We start from the raw sequence: 19799 nt of genomic DNA on the forward strand, positions 1-19799 counted from the left end.
AAATATCTGTTCAATAATCAAGATCTTTTTTAGCTGATTTAAATACAGTAAATCAGACAGTCATAAACTTTATAAGAACTAATTACTACTTTAAAAAATGCATATTTTTGATGTGAATATTAATTCAAAGTATTTTTTCTGGTAGTGCAGCATTTCACAGATGTTTGAAAGTAGCAGACAAATGTTTTTCTCGGGTGTCACCCTCCCTTTTTATTTAATTTAAGACAACAATTTAATATTATTTATTACTTAAGAATGTCTATATGAGTACACGTCTTGCATTTTGCAGCTTTAACGAGTAATTTTTTAAAAAACGCTGGAATAATTTCAATAACAATCAGTTATTATTATACCAATCAGATTGTAGTGTTGCACCGTCACCTGAGCTTATTTGTATTAATATGTAATTATTTGTCTTATAAAGTCAGCCAATGAGGTTATGGAGTTTATTGTTTGATAAAATGCTGTGATTGCCTAACTTCCAATCACAATATCAAAAAAAAACCTTATCAGTGGAACCGAGGTTGACGTTACTATGTGAAGGGCCACGATATGACTCGTTGTAAAATGGTGCTATTTCAGTGCATATGTACATAAGTCCTGCTTCCTCAAAGTCGACACCCTCCAGTTGGATACTCTGCAAAGACGACGGCTGGACGTCAAACTACGAGCTCAGTCTGAAGACCTGTCAGCTGGAGGCTCACGGTAAGTTCACATACGAGATTTCAGGTTTTTACAAGCAGAAACTGTGACAAGGCTGCCAGTGTGTGAAACTAAACAACTGTTTCCTGAAGCCTGTTTTGTGTTCGACAAAAAACAAAACTAATTTCACCTTTTTATTGCACTAAACATTCTGGACTGTGTGTAATAAAAAACAGTGCACATCAGATTGTCTATCAGCCCACAGAAATATTTGCTATTGTAAAAACTACACAAGAAAAAAACTCAGAGGTTTGACAGAGAGAGATTTTTCTTTGCTTTCACTGAGAGAACGTGCACTTTTATGTGTTTTATTACACAAAATCCTGGTTATTTAGTCAAAAATTGACACAAAAAGGTACAATTTCTAAAGTTTATTGCAGCTGGTGGACTCAAATGTGCCATAAATGTTTGTTTACAGCAATTTTAAATCTTTTTCAACAACTAAAAATGCCAGAAAACACACACATTTTCATCATTATTAATGGTAGTTGCAGTTTGAACCCGAAGAAACTGCTCTGTTGCTCAAACAAACTCAACATCACGAGCCCTCGGCTGAATATTTTATGATCAAATCTTGCTAATTCATCATGCATTGAACTCTGACCCCCATAAACACATAAATCACAGATACATAATTTTTTCAGCAACAATAACAGCACAGGACTAATGTCAATGGGGCTCAATTTGTGTCATCAATTCACCAGTTTATCAAAATATGCCTCCTCAAATTGTGCTCACCATTTACGATGCAAACAAAAGATCAGGCTCAGATTTGTGCCAATACCGATCAAATAAAGAATACTTTCATGAGCCCCAGTCTTTAAGATTAGTTCACTCGCAAAAACAAGACTGAAGTGAAAAAGAAAGATAGAATTATGGTACAACATGGGACTTTCACCTTCCTTGACCCCTCTAACCTTCACATGTGTGTCCTTGTTGCAAAGGCAAAATCATGACTTTCCCGTTAAATTAAATAGCAGTGGAGCTCCATGAATCAGGGCGGTGTAGGGAGAAGCGTACTGGTCCATATGTAAGGAAATGATGAATCCTTTAATGGGCTCATATCATCTGAAACTAGCGGGTTGTGCTAAATGTGACAATATGAGGGAGTTATGCAAATGTTTCACATGGTAGGTAATTACCGGAAGAATGAACAAGACCTCAAAACAAGCTGTTGTTATACCAGGAAGGAGCAGGACTTTCTGTGGAAAAGAAAATTTCCTTTTTAGATTTGTAAGTTCAGTCAAAAAGTTAGTTTAAAAATTCAAAATGAGTTCTTGAATGAGGTGCGAAAGTCAACAAATGACTCCAGTTTCCAATGGCTCAATCATTGCCCTGACTAAACTCTTAGACTCTTGATACAAAATTAGACATATCTCAGATCACTGCTCATTGTTTTTTTAGCTGATAAACTTTGTTTAACTCAAGTCCCTTGTTGAGGAGGACAGTTCTAACATCCTGGCATGTCTTGTCAGAATCTCTTTCAGAAATGTATCGACTCACTTTGGTGGTGCTTGCAGCACTGCTCTGCTCTGCAGCTTTGGTGAATGGAGGGAAGGTCTTGGTGTTCCCTGTGGAGGGAAGTCACTGGATCAACATGAAGGTCCTCATCGAGGAGCTTCACTCCAGAGGTCATGAAGTCACTGTGTTGCGCCCGTCAGATGCCTGGTACGTCAAGGCAGAATCCCCTCACTACAAGTCCATCACGCTGAATGCCGCATCTGGTGTCAATAGGGACAACATGGGCAATTTTGTAAAGAGAACGCTAGAGATGCAACGGCAAGGGGCGTCATTTTGGACTCGTATGGCTCTGGAGATTGACCTGGTGAAAGAGTTCTATGAGATGAACAGGGTTTTGATTGTACTGATGGAGAAAATGTTTGAGGACAACAAACTGATGCAGAGCCTCCATGATGCCAAGTACGATTTGGTCCTGACAGACCCTACATACGGTGGAGGGGTTCTTCTGGCTCACCGTTTGGGTCTTCCACTAGTCCTTAATGTGAGATGGACTATTCATGGTGAAGGGCATACATCAATTGCACCTAGTCCACTATCCTACGTCCCTGTAACAGGGTCAGAGTTGGCTGACAAGATGACTTTCACCGAGCGGGTCAAGAACATGTTGACCTACTTCTTCGTATGTTTACAGATTATGTATGTCATAGACCCGCTTTACAAGCCATTCGTCCATCGTCACTTCGGTCCCGACGTCCACTACATAGAGCTGTTCCAGTCGGCCGACATCTGGCTCATGAGGAATGACTTCACCTTCGAGTGGCCGCGACCCACCATGCCCAACGTCGTCTACATGTCGGGATTCCAGTGCAAACCCGCCAAGCCCCTGCCCAAAGAACTGGAGGATTTCGTTCAGAGTTCCGGCGAGCACGGAGTCATTGTGATGACACTGGGGACCCTGGTGGAAAAACTTCCCGAGGACATCACAGAGGACATCGCTGCTGCATTCGCGCAGCTTCCCCAGAAGGTGATCTGGAGGCACAAAGGCAAAAGACCATCCATGCTGGGAAAAAACACCTTAATGGTGGAATGGTTGCCCCAGAACGACCTCCTGGGTCACCCCAAAACCAGGGTGTTTGTGGCACACGGAGGTACCAACGGCATGCAGGAGGCCATCTACCATGGCGTCCCCCTGGTCGGACTGCCACTCATGTTCGACCAACCCGACAACTTCTTCAGGATGAAAGCCAGAGGCGTGGCCAAAGTCCTGGACTTTGAAACAATGAACAGAGACAACTTCCTGGAGGCGCTGAAGGAGGTCCTGTACCAACCGTCCTACAGGGAGAAGATGAAGGTTCTGTCCAGCCTGCACCGAGATCAGCCCATGAAGCCGCTGGACCGGGCCATGTTCTGGATCGAGTTCGTCATGAGGCACAAAGGAGCGGCCCACCTAAGGACAGAGTCTTACAAGATGTCCACGATCCAGTACCACTCCATCGATGTGGTGGCGTTCCTGCTGGCAGTTGTTTTGCTAGTATTTACCGTTTCTGTCGCTGTTATCAAGTTTGTCTGGCGAAGGTTATTTGGCCGACACAAAGTCAAAAAGGAATGATATATATAAAATGTGTTTTCACATTCTGAATGCTAACAGTTCTGATAATTTCTTATGACCACATCTAAACACATAAGGTTGATCAGCAGGATCTCAAATCTGTGAATTTGAAAATACAATCTGGTGAAAAATGCAATCTCCAGGGAAGTTAATCAGGATGTTTTATGGAATAATTTTGTGGTAGTGCTCTTTCTATTGTAAATTACTAATCAAATCAAATAAAATCAACTTTATTTATATGGCACTTTTCATACAATAGAGTAACACAAAGTGCCTCACAGAGGATAAAAACAAAAACAACACAATACAAAACACTGTGAAAAACCCGAAACCTTACACCCTCCAACAAATATACACACAGATACACAATCACATATACATTCACACACATACGTAGACATACGAACAGACATACATACCCACACACACAAACATAATGACATGCACACACCCACATACACCATCTGTCATTAAAGGAGATATAGAGGAGACATGGCTGGGCACCGAAATCCAAAGTGAGGAAGAAGCCACCTGTGGGGGCCACACACACCGAATGGAGTCCTGGACCATGACTGCAGGGGAGCCAACACAAGGACCACCCCAGCCCAGGCAGACAAGAGGCTCCACACGAAGGTGTAGAGCTCTCCAGCCACCCGGGCCAGGGCCATCCACGGGCCAGCACCCCCATCAGTGGACCAGAATCAACTCCAGGTGTGGTAGGCCCCCAGGAGGAAACACTGGAGAAACGAGGGACTAAAATAGTAAAACAAATAAATAAATTAAAAATGAAAAATAGTAAAAAATAAATACATCAATAAATAAATAAAAGGTATGGAAGCTAAGACTGAGATAAGGGAAAAGAATGTATAAAGTAAAAATTTATACATAAAATAATAATAAAAAGTCTAAGAATAAAAAATGTAAGAATAAAAGTCAGATTAAGAAATTATAAAGAATTAAAATCAGTCAGTTAAAAGCCTGATTAAAAAGATGGGTCTTGAGCCTCTTTTTAAAAACATCAACATTCTCTGCGGCCCTGAGGTTCTCTGGGAGGGTGTTCCACAATTTTGACTTTGTGTCGGCCATAATAACCGAATGCTGCCTCCCCGTGTGTTCTAGTTCTAACTTGTGGTATCGTTAAAAAGCCAGCACCAGAGGACCTCAGGGTCCGCGAGGGTTGATAAAATAAAAGTAGTGCAGACAAATAAGAAGGCCCAAGACCGTTAAGACACTTATAAACTAATAAAAGAACCTTAAAATCGATCCTGAAGCGCACGGGGAGCCAATGCAGCGATTTTAAAATAGGTGTAATATGCTCCCGCCCTCTGGTCCTCAACAGCACTCGTGCGGCTGAATTTTGCAAATAGTTGTAAGTTATGCATGCTCTTTTTAGGAAGACCAGAGAGCAGGGCATTACAGTAATCTAAACGACAGGAAATAAAAGCATGCATCAGCACCTCCGTACTGGCCTGAGAGAGGAACGGGCGGACTCTGGCTATATTCTTGAGATGGTAAAAACCTATCTTTGTTATGTTTTTGATGTGTGGAATAAAAGTGAGCTCAGAGTCAAAGATCACGCCCAGATTTTTTACTGATTTTGAGGGTTTAAAATCCTGTAACTTTGGTAAAATTTTCTCTCTCTGGCCTTCAGGACCAATAACTAAAACCTCTGTTTTGTCCCGGTTGAGCTGCAGGAAGTTTGCTGCCATCCATGAGTTGATGTCTAAAATACAGTGAAAAAGGGCATCAAGTGGCCCTGTGTCATCAGGAGACACGGTGATGTACAGTTGCGTATCATCAGCATAACTGTGGAAGCTGACGCCATGCCTCCTGATGACGTCCCCAAGGGGCAGCATGTAAAGATTAAAAAGAGTTGGACCTAAAATTGACCCTTGGGGAACCCCACACTTTATCTTATGGGTTGCTGAGGAACATGTATCCATACTTACAAAGAAACTTCGGTCAGTGAGGTAGGACGTGAACCAGTTAAAAACAGTACCAGAGAGGCCGACCAGGTTCCTCAGTCTATTTAATAAAATGTGATGGTCTACTGTATCAAAGGCGGCGGTTAGATCTAGCAGAACCAAGACTGTGAGTTTATGGCTATCTCAATTACTAATAAAATAAAATAGATATTATAAGAAATGGTGTGTGTGTGTGTGTGGTGTGTAATTTCATATAAGTCAATTTCTTAAAAATGCTGCATTTTTACATAATTTTTTAGCTGATTTAAATACAGTAAAAAAAGATTTTACAGCCACGTATTGTAAAAAAAAACAAATTACTGTTTTAAAAAATACAAGTTCTGATTTTAAAATTAACTTCAGTTTTAGCTGTTGTTTGTACAGTTCACGTAAATATTTTTTTCTTGCTACTCATTTTGTGGAACTCAACAGAACAGTTACAAAATTCCTCATCAGTCCTTAATAAAGTTCATCGTTCTTTTAAACAACAGACGAATACATATTTTTAAAATTAATCTAAATACAGTAGTCATAACAGTCGTTTGCACATTGTAAATTAATATAAATAAATAAACTTTTTTGCTGTGATTTACTAGATCTTGTCTGTACTTTAACAAAACAGAATAAAAGGTTAAAAAACTGCAATTTAAAAAAAGCACAGAATTATTTTTAGAACAATCGGATTGTCTTATTGCATCTTCCTCTCAGTGTATTTGTTTTAATATGTAATTTATTTGTCATATAAAGTCAGCCAACGAGATCATGGAGGCCATGTGTTAGTGCACTGTTTGGTTAAACGCTGCAATCACCTTTAACATCCAATCACACTATAAAAAAAATATCAGGGGAAGTGTAATACTGCAGGGGGGTTGACTTTACTGTGTGAAGGGCGACGATATGATTTGTGCTGGAAACTGGTGCTATAATAAAAAAAAATCTAACTGCCTTTTGCTTACATTTCTTTTATATTTCTGTGTTTTTTTGCATTTTCATTGTCAGTTTACTTGATTTTATTGTCAGATTTTCTGCTTGAATTCACATTCAGCTCCGTTCCCATATTATTTGTCCCAGAAGGGAACAAAAAAGAAAAGGGAATAAGACAAACATTAGGAACCTCTCTCCTCGCATGATCTCGCATTTCACCTACAGTACCAACCTGAGATTAAGCTCAGAGCAGAGGTCGAGAGCTTATCTTCTGATTCTGCTCTGCTTTTGGTAACCGGCCAACCAGCCGCAGCAGAAAAACATCACACAGCGAGTACATAAGTCCTGCTTCCTCAGAGTCGACACCCTCCAAGTCAGATACTCTGCAGAGACGACGGCTGGACGTCAAACTACGAGCTCAGTCTGAAGACCTGTCGGCTCACGGTAAGTTCACAAATGAGAGTTAAGAAATTTGACAAGCAGAAACTGTGACAAGACTGTCAGTGTGTGAAGATAAGTGCCTTTTATCTGTAGCTTTTTTTATGTTCAACAAAAAAATGAATAAATTGCACATTTTTATTGTACTAAATATTCTGGACTGTGCTTAAAAAGTAACAATGCACATCAGATTGCCACAGAAATATTTCCTGTTGTTAAAATAAATAAATAAATAAACGAAAACTCTGACGGAGAGATTTTTTTTTTGCATACACAGAGAATGTGCATTTTTATTTTTATTTTTACACAGATTCCTTGCTATTTTGCAAAAAACTAACAGAAAAATGTGCAATTTTGGAAAGTTGAGTGCAGCTGCTAAACTCAAATGTGTCATGTATGTTTACAGCAATTTTAAATCTTTTTCAACAACTAAAAATGCCACGAAACACACTTTTATCATCATTATTAGCAGTAGTCACAGTTCGAATCCAAAGAAACTGCTCTTTTGCTCAAACAAACTCAACAGCACGAGCCCTCAGCTGAATATTTTACAATTCCAGTTCTTGCTAATTCATCATGCATCGAACTTTGACCCCCATAAACACATAAATCTCAAATACATAAAGTTCAAAGCAGCAAGAACAGCTCAGGACTAATGTCCACTTGGCTCAATTTGTGTCATCAACTCACCAGTTCAATTTGGACATTTTAAATTCGGGGTGTACTCACTTTCGTTGCCAGCGGTTTAGACATTAATGGCTGTGTGTTGACTTGTTTTGAGGGTACAGTAAATTTACAGTCATTCAAGCTGAACATCGACCATTTTACATTGCATCAGTGTCATTTGTTCAATATTGTCACATGAAAAGATATCATCAAATATCTGCAGAAATGTGAGGGGTGTACTCACTTTTGTGAGATAATGTATAGTTTTGGTACAACATGGGAATTTGCCTTCATTGACCCCTCCGACCTTCATATGTGGTTCCTTGTGACAAGTACAAAATTGTGGCCTCCAAATTAAGTTAATCTGCAGTGGAGCTAGAACATCCATACTGGACCATATGTAAGGAAATGGTGAATCCTTTAATGGGCTCATATCATTTGAAACAAGTGGGTTGTGCTAAATGTGACACTAAGAAGGTGTTATGCAAATGTGTCACATGGAAAGTAGTTACCAGAAGAATGACCAAGACCTCGACCAAAGTGTTTTCAAACTGGTAAGGAGCAGGATTTTCTGTGGAACAGACTTCTTTTCTAAATTTAGTTAAAAATTTTGTTAGAACGCCAATATGAGTTCTTGCACCAGCAGCAAATGTTGACAAATGAGTCCATTTTCAAGGGGTCCAATCATTTCCCTACTAAACCCCTAGGCTCTTGGTACAATATCAGACGCATCTCACATGACTGCTCATTGTTTACTGAGCTGATGAACATCAACAAGAGACTGAAGTCTCTTGTTCAGAAGGACAGATTTAACATCCTTACATGTCTTCTCAGAGACTCTTTCAGAAATGTACCGACCTACCTTGGTGGTGCTTGCAGCGCTGCTCTGCTCTGCAGCTTTGGTGAATGGAGGGAAGGTCTTGGTGTTCCCTGTGGATGGAAGTCATTGGATCAACATGAATGTCCTCATCGAGGAGCTTCACTCCAGAGGTCATGAAGTCACCGTGTTGCGCCCGTCAGATGCCTGGTACATCAAGCCGGATTCCCTTCACTACAAGTCCATCACGCTGAATGCTTCAGGTGGTTTTGATAAGGACAACTTTGGCCAATTTGTAACGAGAACACTGGAGCTGCGACGGCAAGGAGCGTCATTTTGGACTCGTATGGCTTTGGAGATTGAGATGATGAAAGCGTTCTATGAGATGGACAGGTTGTTGGTTGTAATGATGGAGGAAATATTTGCGGACAACAAACTGATGCAGAGCCTCCGTGATGCCAAGTACGATTTGGTCCTGACGGACCCTGTGATCGGTGGAGGAGTTTTTCTGGCTCACCGTTTGGGTCTTCCACTCGTCTTTAATGTGAGATGGACTGTTCAGGGTGACGGGCATCAAGCAATCGCACCTACTCCACTATCCTACGTCCCCGTACCCTGGTCAGAGTTGACTGACAAGATGACTTTTACTGAGCGGGTCAAGAACATGTTGATCTACTTCTTCACATGTTTTCAGGTTTGGTACATCACAGACCCAAACTACATACCATTCGTCCATCGCCACTTTGGCCCGGACGTCCACTACATGGAGCTGTTCCAGTCGGCCGACATCTGGCTCATGAGGAATGACTTCACCTTCGAGTGGCCGCGACCCACCATGCCCAACATCGTCTACATGTCGGGATTCCAGTGCAAACCCGCCAAGTCCCTGCCCAAAGAAATGGAGGATTTCGTTCAGAGTTCCGGCGAGCACGGAGTCATCGTGATGACGCTGGGGACCCTGGTGGAAAAACTTCCCGAGGATATCACAGAGGACATCGCTGCTGCCTTCGCACAGCTTCCCCAGAAGGTGATCTGGAGGCACAAAGGCAAAAGACCGTCCACGCTGGGAAACAACACCTTAATGTTGAACTGGTTGCCCCAGAACGACCTCCTGGGTCACCCCAAAACCAGGGTGTTCGTGGCACACGGAGGCACAAATGGCATGCAGGAGGCCATCTACCATGGCGTCCCCCTGGTGGGACTGCCGCTCATGTTCGACCAACCCGACAACTTCTTCAGGATGAAAGCCAGAGGTGTGGCCAAAGTCCTGGACTTGGCGACGGTGAACAAAGACAACTTCCTGGAGGCGCTGAAGGAGGTCCTGTACCAACCATCCTACAGGGAGAAGATGAAGGTTCTGTCTAGCCTGCACCGAGATCAGCCCATGAAGCCGCTGGACCAGGCCATGTTCTGGATCGAGTTTGTCATGAGGCACAAAGGAGCGGCCCACCTAAGGACAGAATCTTACAAGATGTCCACGATCCAGTACCACTCCATCGATGTGGCGGCGTTCCTGCTGGCAGTTGTTTTGCTAGTATTTACCGTTTCTGTCGCTGTTATCAAGTTTGTCTGGCGAAGGTTATTTGGCCGAAACAAAGTCAAAAACGAATAATATTTATAATCGTTTTCACATTTTGGATGCAATTAGTTCTGACCTTCTGACCTTGAGGGAAGGGAATCAGGAAATTTTACAGAATAATTTTGTAGCAGTGCTCTTCTGATTGTCGTAAACTACCACAAATAAAATAAAATACATTTTATCAGAAATGGTGCATGTGTTATGTGTTGTAAAATTTTATATAAATCAAACAAATTCTTTAAAATGCTGAATGTTTAAATTACTTTTTAGCTGATTTAAATAGAGTAAGAAAATTACATTTTTGCAGTCACATATTGTAAAAGAACAAATTGCTATTTTTCAAAATACTTATTTTTGATTTAAATATTATGTACAGCTTTAGCTGTTGTTTTAACAACAAACAAATATTTCTGTGATTTTATTTACTTTCTGGAATTCAACAAAACAGTTCATAAAATGACATCTTTCAGTCCTCAAAACAATTTTTTTTCTTTTAAATAACAGTCAAATATATTTGTTTTAAATAGATCTAAATACAGTTGTAATTTTGCAGTCACACGTTGTAAATTAATTTAAATTAATACATTTTTGTTGAGATTTACTGGACGTTATCTATTTTAACAAAACAGGGAAAATGATTTTTTTTAAATTCATATTTTTTTTTAAAAATCACAGAATGATTTTCCTAATAGTCAGACTGCCTTATTGAACCCTCACCTCAGCGTTTTTGCTTTAATAAGTAATTTATTTGACCAATAAATTCAGCCAACGAGGTTATGGAGTTTATGTGGTAGAGCACTGTTTGGTTAAACGCTGCCATTACCTTTTACTTCCAATCACAGGATAAAAAAACACCTTATCAGCGGAACTGTAATAATGTAGTAGGTTGACTTCACTATGTGAAGGGCCACGATACGACTAGTGTTGTAAACTGTTGCTATAATTAATCAATAAATAATTATTTATATATACAAGAAAAAAATTCAGTCACTGATTGTTGACAGTCATAGTAACTAAAATTAAAAAGTCCACAGAAGGTGATGGGTTCAAAAAAAGAGAGTAAAACAAACATTAGGAACCTCTCTGCTCACGTTTTCTGAGCATTTCACCTACAGTATCAAACTCAGACGGAGTTCAAAGCAGAGCTCCAGGGCTTATCTTCTGATTGAGCTCTGCTTTGTGTAACCGGCCAACCAGCTGCTGCAGAAAAACATCACAGCGAGTACATAAGTCCTGCTTCCTCCGAGTCGACACCCTCCAGTCGGTTTCTCTGCAGAGACGACGGCTGGACATTAAACTACGAGCTCAATCTGAAGACCTGTCTCACGGTAAGTTCACATATGAGAGTTCAGGAATTTTACAAGCAGAAACTGTGACAAGGCTGCCGGTGTGTGAAGCTAAACAACTTTTTCCCCGAAGCTGTTTTTGTGTTTGACTCGACTGTGATGTGTTGAACCGACTCTGAGCAGCTGCAGCTGGATGCTACAGGTTCCAGATGTTTCTTATTGACAGAAAGAGCCGAGCTTCAGGAATTGAGCTCCAGGAATTAAAGCAGCAGATTTCACAAGTTTAAACTGCTACCGCTAACAAAAATGACAACTGTGTTTTTGTTATGGCATTTTTTTAATACTTGAAAACGCTGTAAATGCTTCACAAAAACATTTGCCACTGCTGCAAAGACAATAGTAATGGACAATTTAAGTTGAGTAAAGTTTGTACCTGTAAAAAATCTAATTAATTTCACCTTTTTATTGCACTAAATATTCTGAACTGTGCATAGTAAATAGCAGTGCTTGTCAGATCATGTACCAGCTCAAACAAATATTTCTGTTGTGAAATCTCCGCAAAAGAATCCAACAAAAATAAAAAAACGAAACCCAAAGTCTGGCAGGGAGAGATTTTTCTTTGCTTTCACTGAGAGAACGTACACTTTTATTGATTTTATTACACAGAATCCTGGTTATCTAGTGCAAAACTGACATTAAAATTTGTAATTTGTGTAGTTTATTGCAGCTGCTAAACTTAAATTTGCCTCAAATGTTTCTCTGTAAAGCATTGAAAGCATTTCCGGGTCTTAAAAAATCCACAAAACCCACACATTTATCATCATTATTAACAGTAGTTGCAGTCTAAACCTGAAGAAATTATTCTTTTGCTCAAACTCAACATCACGAAACCTCGGCTGAATATTCTATGATTCAAGTTCTTGCTAATTGCACCATGTGTCGAACTTTGACCCCCAAAAATACATAAAGCAGCTTCTAAATCCCCTTTTACAGGCCTCCAGCTCTCACTGCTTTACGGAACATGTGCTCCAACATGACACTGTGAAACCTGAGAGGGAGAATCCGCCCAAACACAAACAGCTTTTGTAAACCTCCGGGGGTTTAGCGGCAGGAATTCCCACACGGTAGTTGTGTAAGGATTTAGCTGTTGTTGAGCAGCAGAGGAGTTATGTAAGTCTGTGAGGCCTCAGGTTACAGAAAGAATCCTGAAAATCCTTTGTGGAAAAGGCTTTAAGTGCTCCCTGGCGTATGAGTCACATTAACAACCATGTTTGTGTACAATATCTTAGTCCCAAGGCTACACTTTAAGACTGACAAGACATTTGTTTTGCATGTTAAGAACTAAACTATTAAAATAAAGATTAAAAAGTTTTTGAAAAATGTTGGTGCATGGACCAATTTCAACCAATTAATTAAGCATGTTGTTGCAAAATAATGAAAAACAGTCCTTTAAATTGGTTGGATTGCGACAACTTGTGATTTTTTTGTCAATTAACTTCAAATTTTTGCATTAGTGGATTTAAAACTTGAGGTAACTTAATGAAGTTGGCTTGAGAATTTCATTTTTTTTACTTGCTTGGCGGCCACTTGGACTTCAAGCAGCTCTTTTTTTGGAAGCAGAGAGCATTGCAGAGGTTAAGCTAACAACAGGCAACATGACAAAGACTTCTTTGATGCTTAATGGCCTCCAACTAAAGTCACATAGTTGAACATGGACTGAGAAATCTGCAAAAAGGCCAATAATTTGATGATTATCCAGTGTTCGAGAGCAAAAATGAAAGAGCATCATGACAAAGACTTCACTTCTGTGATGCTTAATGACCTCCAACTAAAGTCATAGAGTTGAACATGGATCAAGGAGGACTGCAAAAAAAAAGCCAATTAAATTGACTATTATCCAATGCTGTGGAGCAAAAATCAGAGAGCACCATGACAAAGACTTCTGTGATGCTTAATGACCTCTGACTATAGTCATATAGTTGAACATGGATTAAGGAGGACTGCACAAAAAGGCCTTTAAATTGACTATTATCCAATGTTGGAGAGCAAAGTGAGAGAGCACCACGACAAAGACTGTGTTGAATGACCTCTGTGGAAAAGACAACTTCTCTTTGTAAGTTTAGTGAAAAAGTTACTCAAAAAGCTCGATATCAGTTCTTTGTCGAGCAGTCAAAATTGACAAATGAGTCCTGTTTCCAGCTGTTCAATCATTGCCCTGACTAAACCATCAGGCTCCCGATACAATATCAGACATATCTCAGACCACTGCTCATTGTTTGCTGACATGATGAACATTCTTTAACTCATCTCCCTTGTTGAGGAGGACAGATCTAACATCCTGACATGTCTCTTTCAGAAATGTATCGACCGACCTTGTTGGTGCTTGCAGCGCTGCTCTACTCTGCAGCTTTGGTGAATGGAGGGAAGGTCTTGGTGTTCCCTGTGGATGGAAGTCACTGGATCAACATGAAGGTCATTATCGAGGAGCTTCACTCCAGAGGTCATGAAGTCACCGTGTTGCGCCCGTCAGATGCCTGGTATGTCAAATCAGATTCCCCTCACTACAAGTCCATCACGGTGAATGCTTCAGTGGGTTTCGATAAGGACAACTTTGGCCAATTTGTAACAAGAACACTGGAGATGCGACGGCAAGGGGCATCATTTTGGACTCGTATGGCTCTGGAGATTGACCTGGTGAAAGAGTTCTGTGAGATGAACAGGGTGTTGCTTGAAATGATGGAGGAAATATTTGCAGATGACAAACTGATTCAGAGCCTCCGTGATGCCAAGTACGATTTGGTCCTGACGGACCCTGCAAACGGTGGAGGAGTTCTTCTGGCTCACCGTTTGGGTCTTCCACTAGTCCTTAATGTGAGATGGACTGTTCAGGGTGAAGGGCATCAAGCAATTGCACCTACTCCACTATCCTATGTCCCCATACCTGGGTCAGAGTTGACTGACAAGATGACTTTCACCGAGCGGGTCAAGAACATGCTGTTCTTTGTCTTCACACGTTTACAGATTTGGTACGTGACAGACCCAAATTACACCCCGTTTGTCCATCGCCACTTCGGTCCGGACGTCCACTACATGGAGCTGTTCCAGTCGGCCGACATCTGGCTCATGAGGAATGACTTCACCTTCGAGTGGCCACGACCCACCATGCCCAACGTCGTCTACATGTCGGGATTCCAGTGCAAACCCGCCAAGCCCCTGCCCAAAGAACTGGAGGATTTCGTTCAGAGCGCCGGCGAGCACGGAGTCATTGTGATGACACTGGGGACCCTGGTGGAAAAACTTCCTGAGGACATAACAGAGGACATCGCTGCTGCCTTCGCACAGCTTCCCCAGAAGGTGATCTGGAGGCACAAAGGCAAAAGACCGTCCACGCTGGGAAACAACACCTTAATGTTGGACTGGTTGCCCCAGAACGACCTCCTGGGTCACCCTAAAACCAGGGTGTTCGTGGCACACGGAGGCACCAACGGCATGCAGGAGGCCATCTACCATGGCGTCCCCCTGGTCGGACTGCCGCTCATGTTCGACCAACCCGACAACTTCTTCAGGATGAAAGCCAGAGGCGTGGCCAAAGTCCTCGACTTCGCAACAGTAAACAGAGACAACTTCCTGGAGGCGCTGAAGGAGGTCCTGTACCAACCGTCCTACAGGGAGAAGATGAAGGTTCTGTCCAGCCTGCAGCGAGATCAGCCCATGAAGCCGCTGGACCGGGCCATGTTCTGGATCGAGTTCGTCATGAGGCACAAAGGAGCGGCCCACCTAAGGACAGAGTCTTACAAGATGTCCACAATCCAGTACCACTCCATCGATGTGGCGGCGTTCCTGCTGGCAGTTGTTTTGCTCGTATTTACCATTTTTATTGCTGCAGTCAAGTTTCTCTTGCGAAGGTTATTTGGCCAAAACAAAGTCAAAAAAGAATGATATTTATAATCTGAGTGCGTATTTTGAATACAAATAGTTCTGATATTTTCTAATGATCACATCTAAACGGGTCAGGTTAATCAGCAGGATCTCAAATCTGCGTTTCCACCAGTCAACTCTGCATTGCCTTCACTATACTGTTATGCTAACTTACATACTGTTTGAATTTTACTGCTAGCTATATATGGAGTATGTTTAATGTCAGAGCCGTACATCATAAGAGTAAATTATGAGTCAGTTTTCAATGTTAGCTTATACTTTGTCTGTGTCACATATCCTGTCATGCATGTATCCAAATGTGTGTTGTGTTTTCCTTGCTTTCCCACCCCTCCCTCTTCTCCCATCCCTCCCCCTTGCCCTCCTCTGTCCTTCTCAACCCGCCCGGCCAGCAGGCAGATGGGTCCCCCCTATCAGCCCGATCTCACGAGGATTCGTGAAACTGTCACGTAAATTTTTGTTTCGGCTTCGTGCGCACCAACACGATTTCGTCATGTTTTTCGTGCCGCTCACCACGAAATGCGCACCAATGTATTTTAAACGGCGGACTTTTCGTGCCACTCAGAACGTATTTCAAAAGAATGTGTATATTATATCTTTAATGTAAAACCGTGGCGAATCCAACGCTATATTTTTCATGACATCGTCCCTAAACATAACCCTAACCATAACCTAACCATAACCTAACCATAAGCCGGTGGTACACTTACCAATTTGCATAGGAATTTCAAGAATGTCCGGCGGCCGGCAGCCGCAAACGCGATCACACAAGCAGTATACGCTGATGGACAGCTTAGATCGTCATGAATCCGCCGGTATAAACCACTTTCAGATGTGATTACCACAGCGAAAAACATTTCGTGGTGAGCGGCACGAAAAACATGACAAAATCGTGTTGGTGCGCACGAAACCGAAACTAAAACTTACGTGACAGTTTCACGAATCCCCGTGAGACCGGGTTGCCCCTATATAGAGCCGGGTTCTGCTCGAGGTTTCTTCCCTGTTAAAAGGGTGTTTTTCTTGCCACTGTCGCCTTTGGGCTTGCTCTGGGGGTCAGGCATATGGGTTCTGTAAAGCGTCTTGAGACGATTTGACTGTAATTGACGCTATATAAATAAAATTGAATTGAATTGAATTGAATTGTAAAAGTGAAAATACGATCTGGTGAAAAGTGCGAACTTGAGGGAAACAAATCAGGAAGTTTTATGGAATAATTTTGTCACAGCGTTCTTCCTATTGCTTTAAATTACTGCAAATAAAGTACATTTTGTAAGAAATGGCACATGTGTATGTTTTTTTAAATCTTATATAAATCAAATTCTTAAAATGGTGAATACAATTGTAAATATCTGTAAAGTAATTATGTTTTTTAGCTGATTTAAATACAGTAAATCATACAGTTATACACTTGAAAAGAAGTAATTACTTCTTTTAAATTTTGATGTGACTATTATGTACAGTTTTGGTTGTTTTTTTCAAAAAGTATTTTCTTTTACAGTTAACACACATATATTTCTTTCTGTGACTTTGCTATTTTTTAATCTGGAATTCAACAGAACAGCTAAAAATATATAAAATAACAGTTAAAAGATTAATAGTTCTGATCAGACTTAATTTTTCTTTTAAGCAGCAGCAAACACATTTTTAAAAAAAAAAGGTAATTTAAATATACAAAATATTTTACAGTCACACAATGTAAATGAATTGTGCAGGAGTTTCGGTGGAGCTAAACACCCTGACAGCTTTGAGTAATTGGTGTTTTTTTTCTTATATTTCAGAGGTAATGAGGAGTAAAGATTAATGAAAGTCATTTAAACCCATGTACGGATGTTATTGCAGAAATTTTCCTTCTACAGACAACAGCCTGCAGAAAACACTTTGAATGTTGAAACTCTGTCACCACCTTAATTTCTCCCTTCTCTTTTTCCATGTAATCCCAATGTCGACATTCAGGTGAGACATTCAGCGACAAACCAACCACCTGTTCCCCTTGACTTCCTCAGAAGCAGCTCATTTTATATGTACAATAACAGACTTATGACTTTTTAGTGGACTTCTTCTATCATTTCTGAGCCTCTGAAGTTCATCATTGCAGCAGATAAAAGAGTGTTTAGCTTTTGACTCACTTGGAGGAGAAGCTGAGGATTCTGCAGGATTCTGGTTGACATCTGCCCCCTGGTGGTGGAGAGAGGAAGGACTGGATGGAGATAAAGACAGACATGTTACCAGGAAGCTCTTTCTGGATTTTATTCCTTTTCCACACCATTTAAAGAGCTTAAAGAGGAACATGTGATGGAGTATCATGTGTAATTTCCCCCTGAAAGACAGGAAACTGCATGTTTTTAAAGTAAATAAGACGTATTCGCCATCTATACATAAAGGAAAATACATTTTATAGACTAAATGTTGCAAATCAGAGGTACTAGACGACTGAATATTTTCCCTTTTATTTGTTTACTGGGTAAAAATTAAAAACAGTCCACCTTAAAAAAAATGTGTCTAATTATGTTTTTTTTATTTGTTTAATAGATTTGGGGGCATTGGAATTTTTTAGAATTCAAATTTTAATTTTTCAAATATTTTCAATTCAAAACACTTTTTCTATCCTCCAGGGGCAAATAATTGATAAATAAATTGCACTGAATTAAATTGAATATGTATGAATAAATGCAATTTTATTTGGACATTTAAAAAAAACAATGTGAGACATTTTTAAAACTTTTTTAAGATGGACTCTATTCCACTTTTATGAACACTAAATGAAATTTAAAAATACAATTTTAATGCAATTTTTCAAAATGAAACAAACAAAACAAACCAATATGATGCATTTTTATTAAAGTGGGCTGTAATTTATTTTTACAATAAAGAAAATGAATCAATAAAAAATGGGATTTTAATGAAAAAATTTAGAAAAAAGAAACAAACCAAAAAACAATAATACCAGTAATTTAAATTTTTTAAAAAGTCGACTGTATTTCATTTTTACAATCATTAAAATAAATAAATGAAAATAAGACTTTAATTTAAAAAAGAAGAATTAACAAACAAAAAGATAACGCTTTTAAAGACAGATTTCAATTTAAGGTGGACTGCAATTAATTTTTACAATCAACAAAATAAATCAGTAAAAATATTATTTTAATTACATAAAATACAATGCATTAAAATAAAATTGGTGTATTTATTTTCCTTTAAGGACTAAATTTTTCAATGTATTTGGGCCATTGGTACTTTATTTTTAAAAAATTACAGAGGAACATTAGTAGAAACAACCTATTTTAATGCATATGGAGATTAAAAAGTTTTTTGGGTTTTTTTATTTTTCAGGGTTCTTTGTCTCAAATCACTCAGATCCACTGCTACATTTTCCAAAAAAAATCCTCAAATATATATAATACAAATTGTTTTCTATATTTGGGTTTTACAGGGGAAAAAATTAGTAAAAATTAATAGATATATATTTGCTATTTTTTCTATATTAAAATAGGCTGTAAAATAGGCTCTTTCTTCTAATATTACTCCATTATATATATATATATATATATAAATAATACTCCATAAGTTTTTTCCAGCACTCACAAAATTTTATTAAAAATCTCCTCATCTGAACATTCCCATAATACTTCCACTGTGACTCTACAGTTGATACTAACTTTGCACCTCCTTTTTAGCGATTTAGGGCAAATACAAACAAAGAGAAGGTAAGTAAAAACCCCAGCCATCTCAGTCGAACCTCACCTTCTCGGACAGACCCGCTCCTCTCCTGACTCGCTGCCGTCCAGCGCCCCCTGGTGGCCGGTTGGTGGGCTGCCTGCGGTTCTAAAAGCCGTCTCCAGGTAGCTTAGCGGTAGTGTCCTGTTGACCGGCTGCTGGATCTGAGCTCCACTCCAGCAGGTCAAAGTCTCACGGCTGCCCACGTAGAAGTGGACGAGGGCCGGTAAGGAGTCGAAGGACTCGGTCTCCAGGCTGAACTGGACCCGGGTGTACATCTCCGAAGACTGAACTGCTGTCTTCTTTACCAGGAAGTGGAGTGTTTTCTGCTCCCAGCGGCTGGTGAGGACGAAGTCGCCTGAGCTGGACTGGGAGTCTCTGATGAGGAAGTCACCGTGGTTCACCACCAGAGTCTCTGACACCTGTTTTGAAACAAATATACCTAGATCTGTATATGGTTGGTAAAGATGCCCCAATCCAATCTTAGAGGTAAGGAGTCCCAATCAAGTCACTTTTTTTGGACTACACAAACCTAAACCTGATTTTTGTTTACATCTACTGTTGCTCAAAACACATTACTTATGGTTGGAGGTCATTAACCACCACAGAAGTCTTTGTCATGAGCTCTTTATGAGCTAAACCTCCACAATGCTCTCTTCACAAACCCCAACCCAATCTTTTGCTTATGCCCGCTGTCAAATAG

General features: G+C 40.2%; 3 protein-coding genes and 1 long non-coding RNA gene across 8 annotated transcripts in view; 3 read left to right on the top strand and 1 right to left on the bottom strand.

Annotated features, from left to right (window-relative positions):
- Positions 1-15304, bottom strand: part of LOC127534769 (uncharacterized) — a 35385-nt gene extending 20081 nt beyond the window's left edge. For 2 of the 3 annotated variants that reach the window (XR_007943184.1, XR_007943185.1), the window contains exons 1-2: positions 9690-9781; positions 3238-3268 (exon numbers count right to left, since the gene is read on the bottom strand). This is a non-coding gene — a long non-coding RNA (uncharacterized LOC127534769). Of the gene's footprint in view, positions 1-3237; positions 3269-9689; positions 10032-15223 lie in introns of those variants that run through there. The other variant, XR_007943186.1, reaches the window with a different exon arrangement.
- The window catches only part of LOC110972556 (UDP-glucuronosyltransferase 2B31-like), a 55979-nt gene extending 40539 nt beyond the window's left edge, over positions 1-15440 (top strand). The window contains exons 1-2 of one of the 3 annotated variants that reach the window (XM_051950784.1): positions 6965-7104; positions 8599-10348. In XM_051950784.1, the coding sequence (XP_051806744.1) occupies positions 8613-10193 (1581 nt within the window). In that variant the 5' untranslated portion in view covers positions 6965-7104; positions 8599-8612 and the 3' untranslated portion in view covers positions 10194-10348. Of the gene's footprint in view, positions 1-6964; positions 7105-8598; positions 10349-15422 lie in introns of those variants that run through there. The other 2 variants (XM_051950789.1, XM_051950778.1) reach the window with 2 other exon arrangements.
- On the top strand, positions 42-4009 carry LOC127534763 (UDP-glucuronosyltransferase 2C1-like). The gene is made up of 2 exons (XM_051950794.1): positions 42-705; positions 2178-4009. Exons 1-2 carry the CDS (start codon positions 588-590, stop codon positions 3770-3772), a joined length of 1713 nt encoding a protein of 570 aa, XP_051806754.1. The 5' UTR covers positions 42-587; the 3' UTR covers positions 3773-4009.
- On the top strand, positions 11306-16662 carry LOC127534766 (UDP-glucuronosyltransferase 2A1-like). The gene is made up of 2 exons (XM_051950801.1): positions 11306-11488; positions 13803-16662. Exon 2 carries the CDS (start codon positions 13805-13807, stop codon positions 15383-15385), a length of 1581 nt encoding a protein of 526 aa, XP_051806761.1. The 5' UTR covers positions 11306-11488; positions 13803-13804; the 3' UTR covers positions 15386-16662.
- Positions 16663-19799: the final 3137 nt, after the last annotated feature.

Source organism: Acanthochromis polyacanthus, chromosome 7 (assembly GCF_021347895.1).
Source record: "Acanthochromis polyacanthus isolate Apoly-LR-REF ecotype Palm Island chromosome 7, KAUST_Apoly_ChrSc, whole genome shotgun sequence".
NCBI lineage: Eukaryota > Metazoa > Chordata > Actinopteri > Pomacentridae > Acanthochromis > Acanthochromis polyacanthus.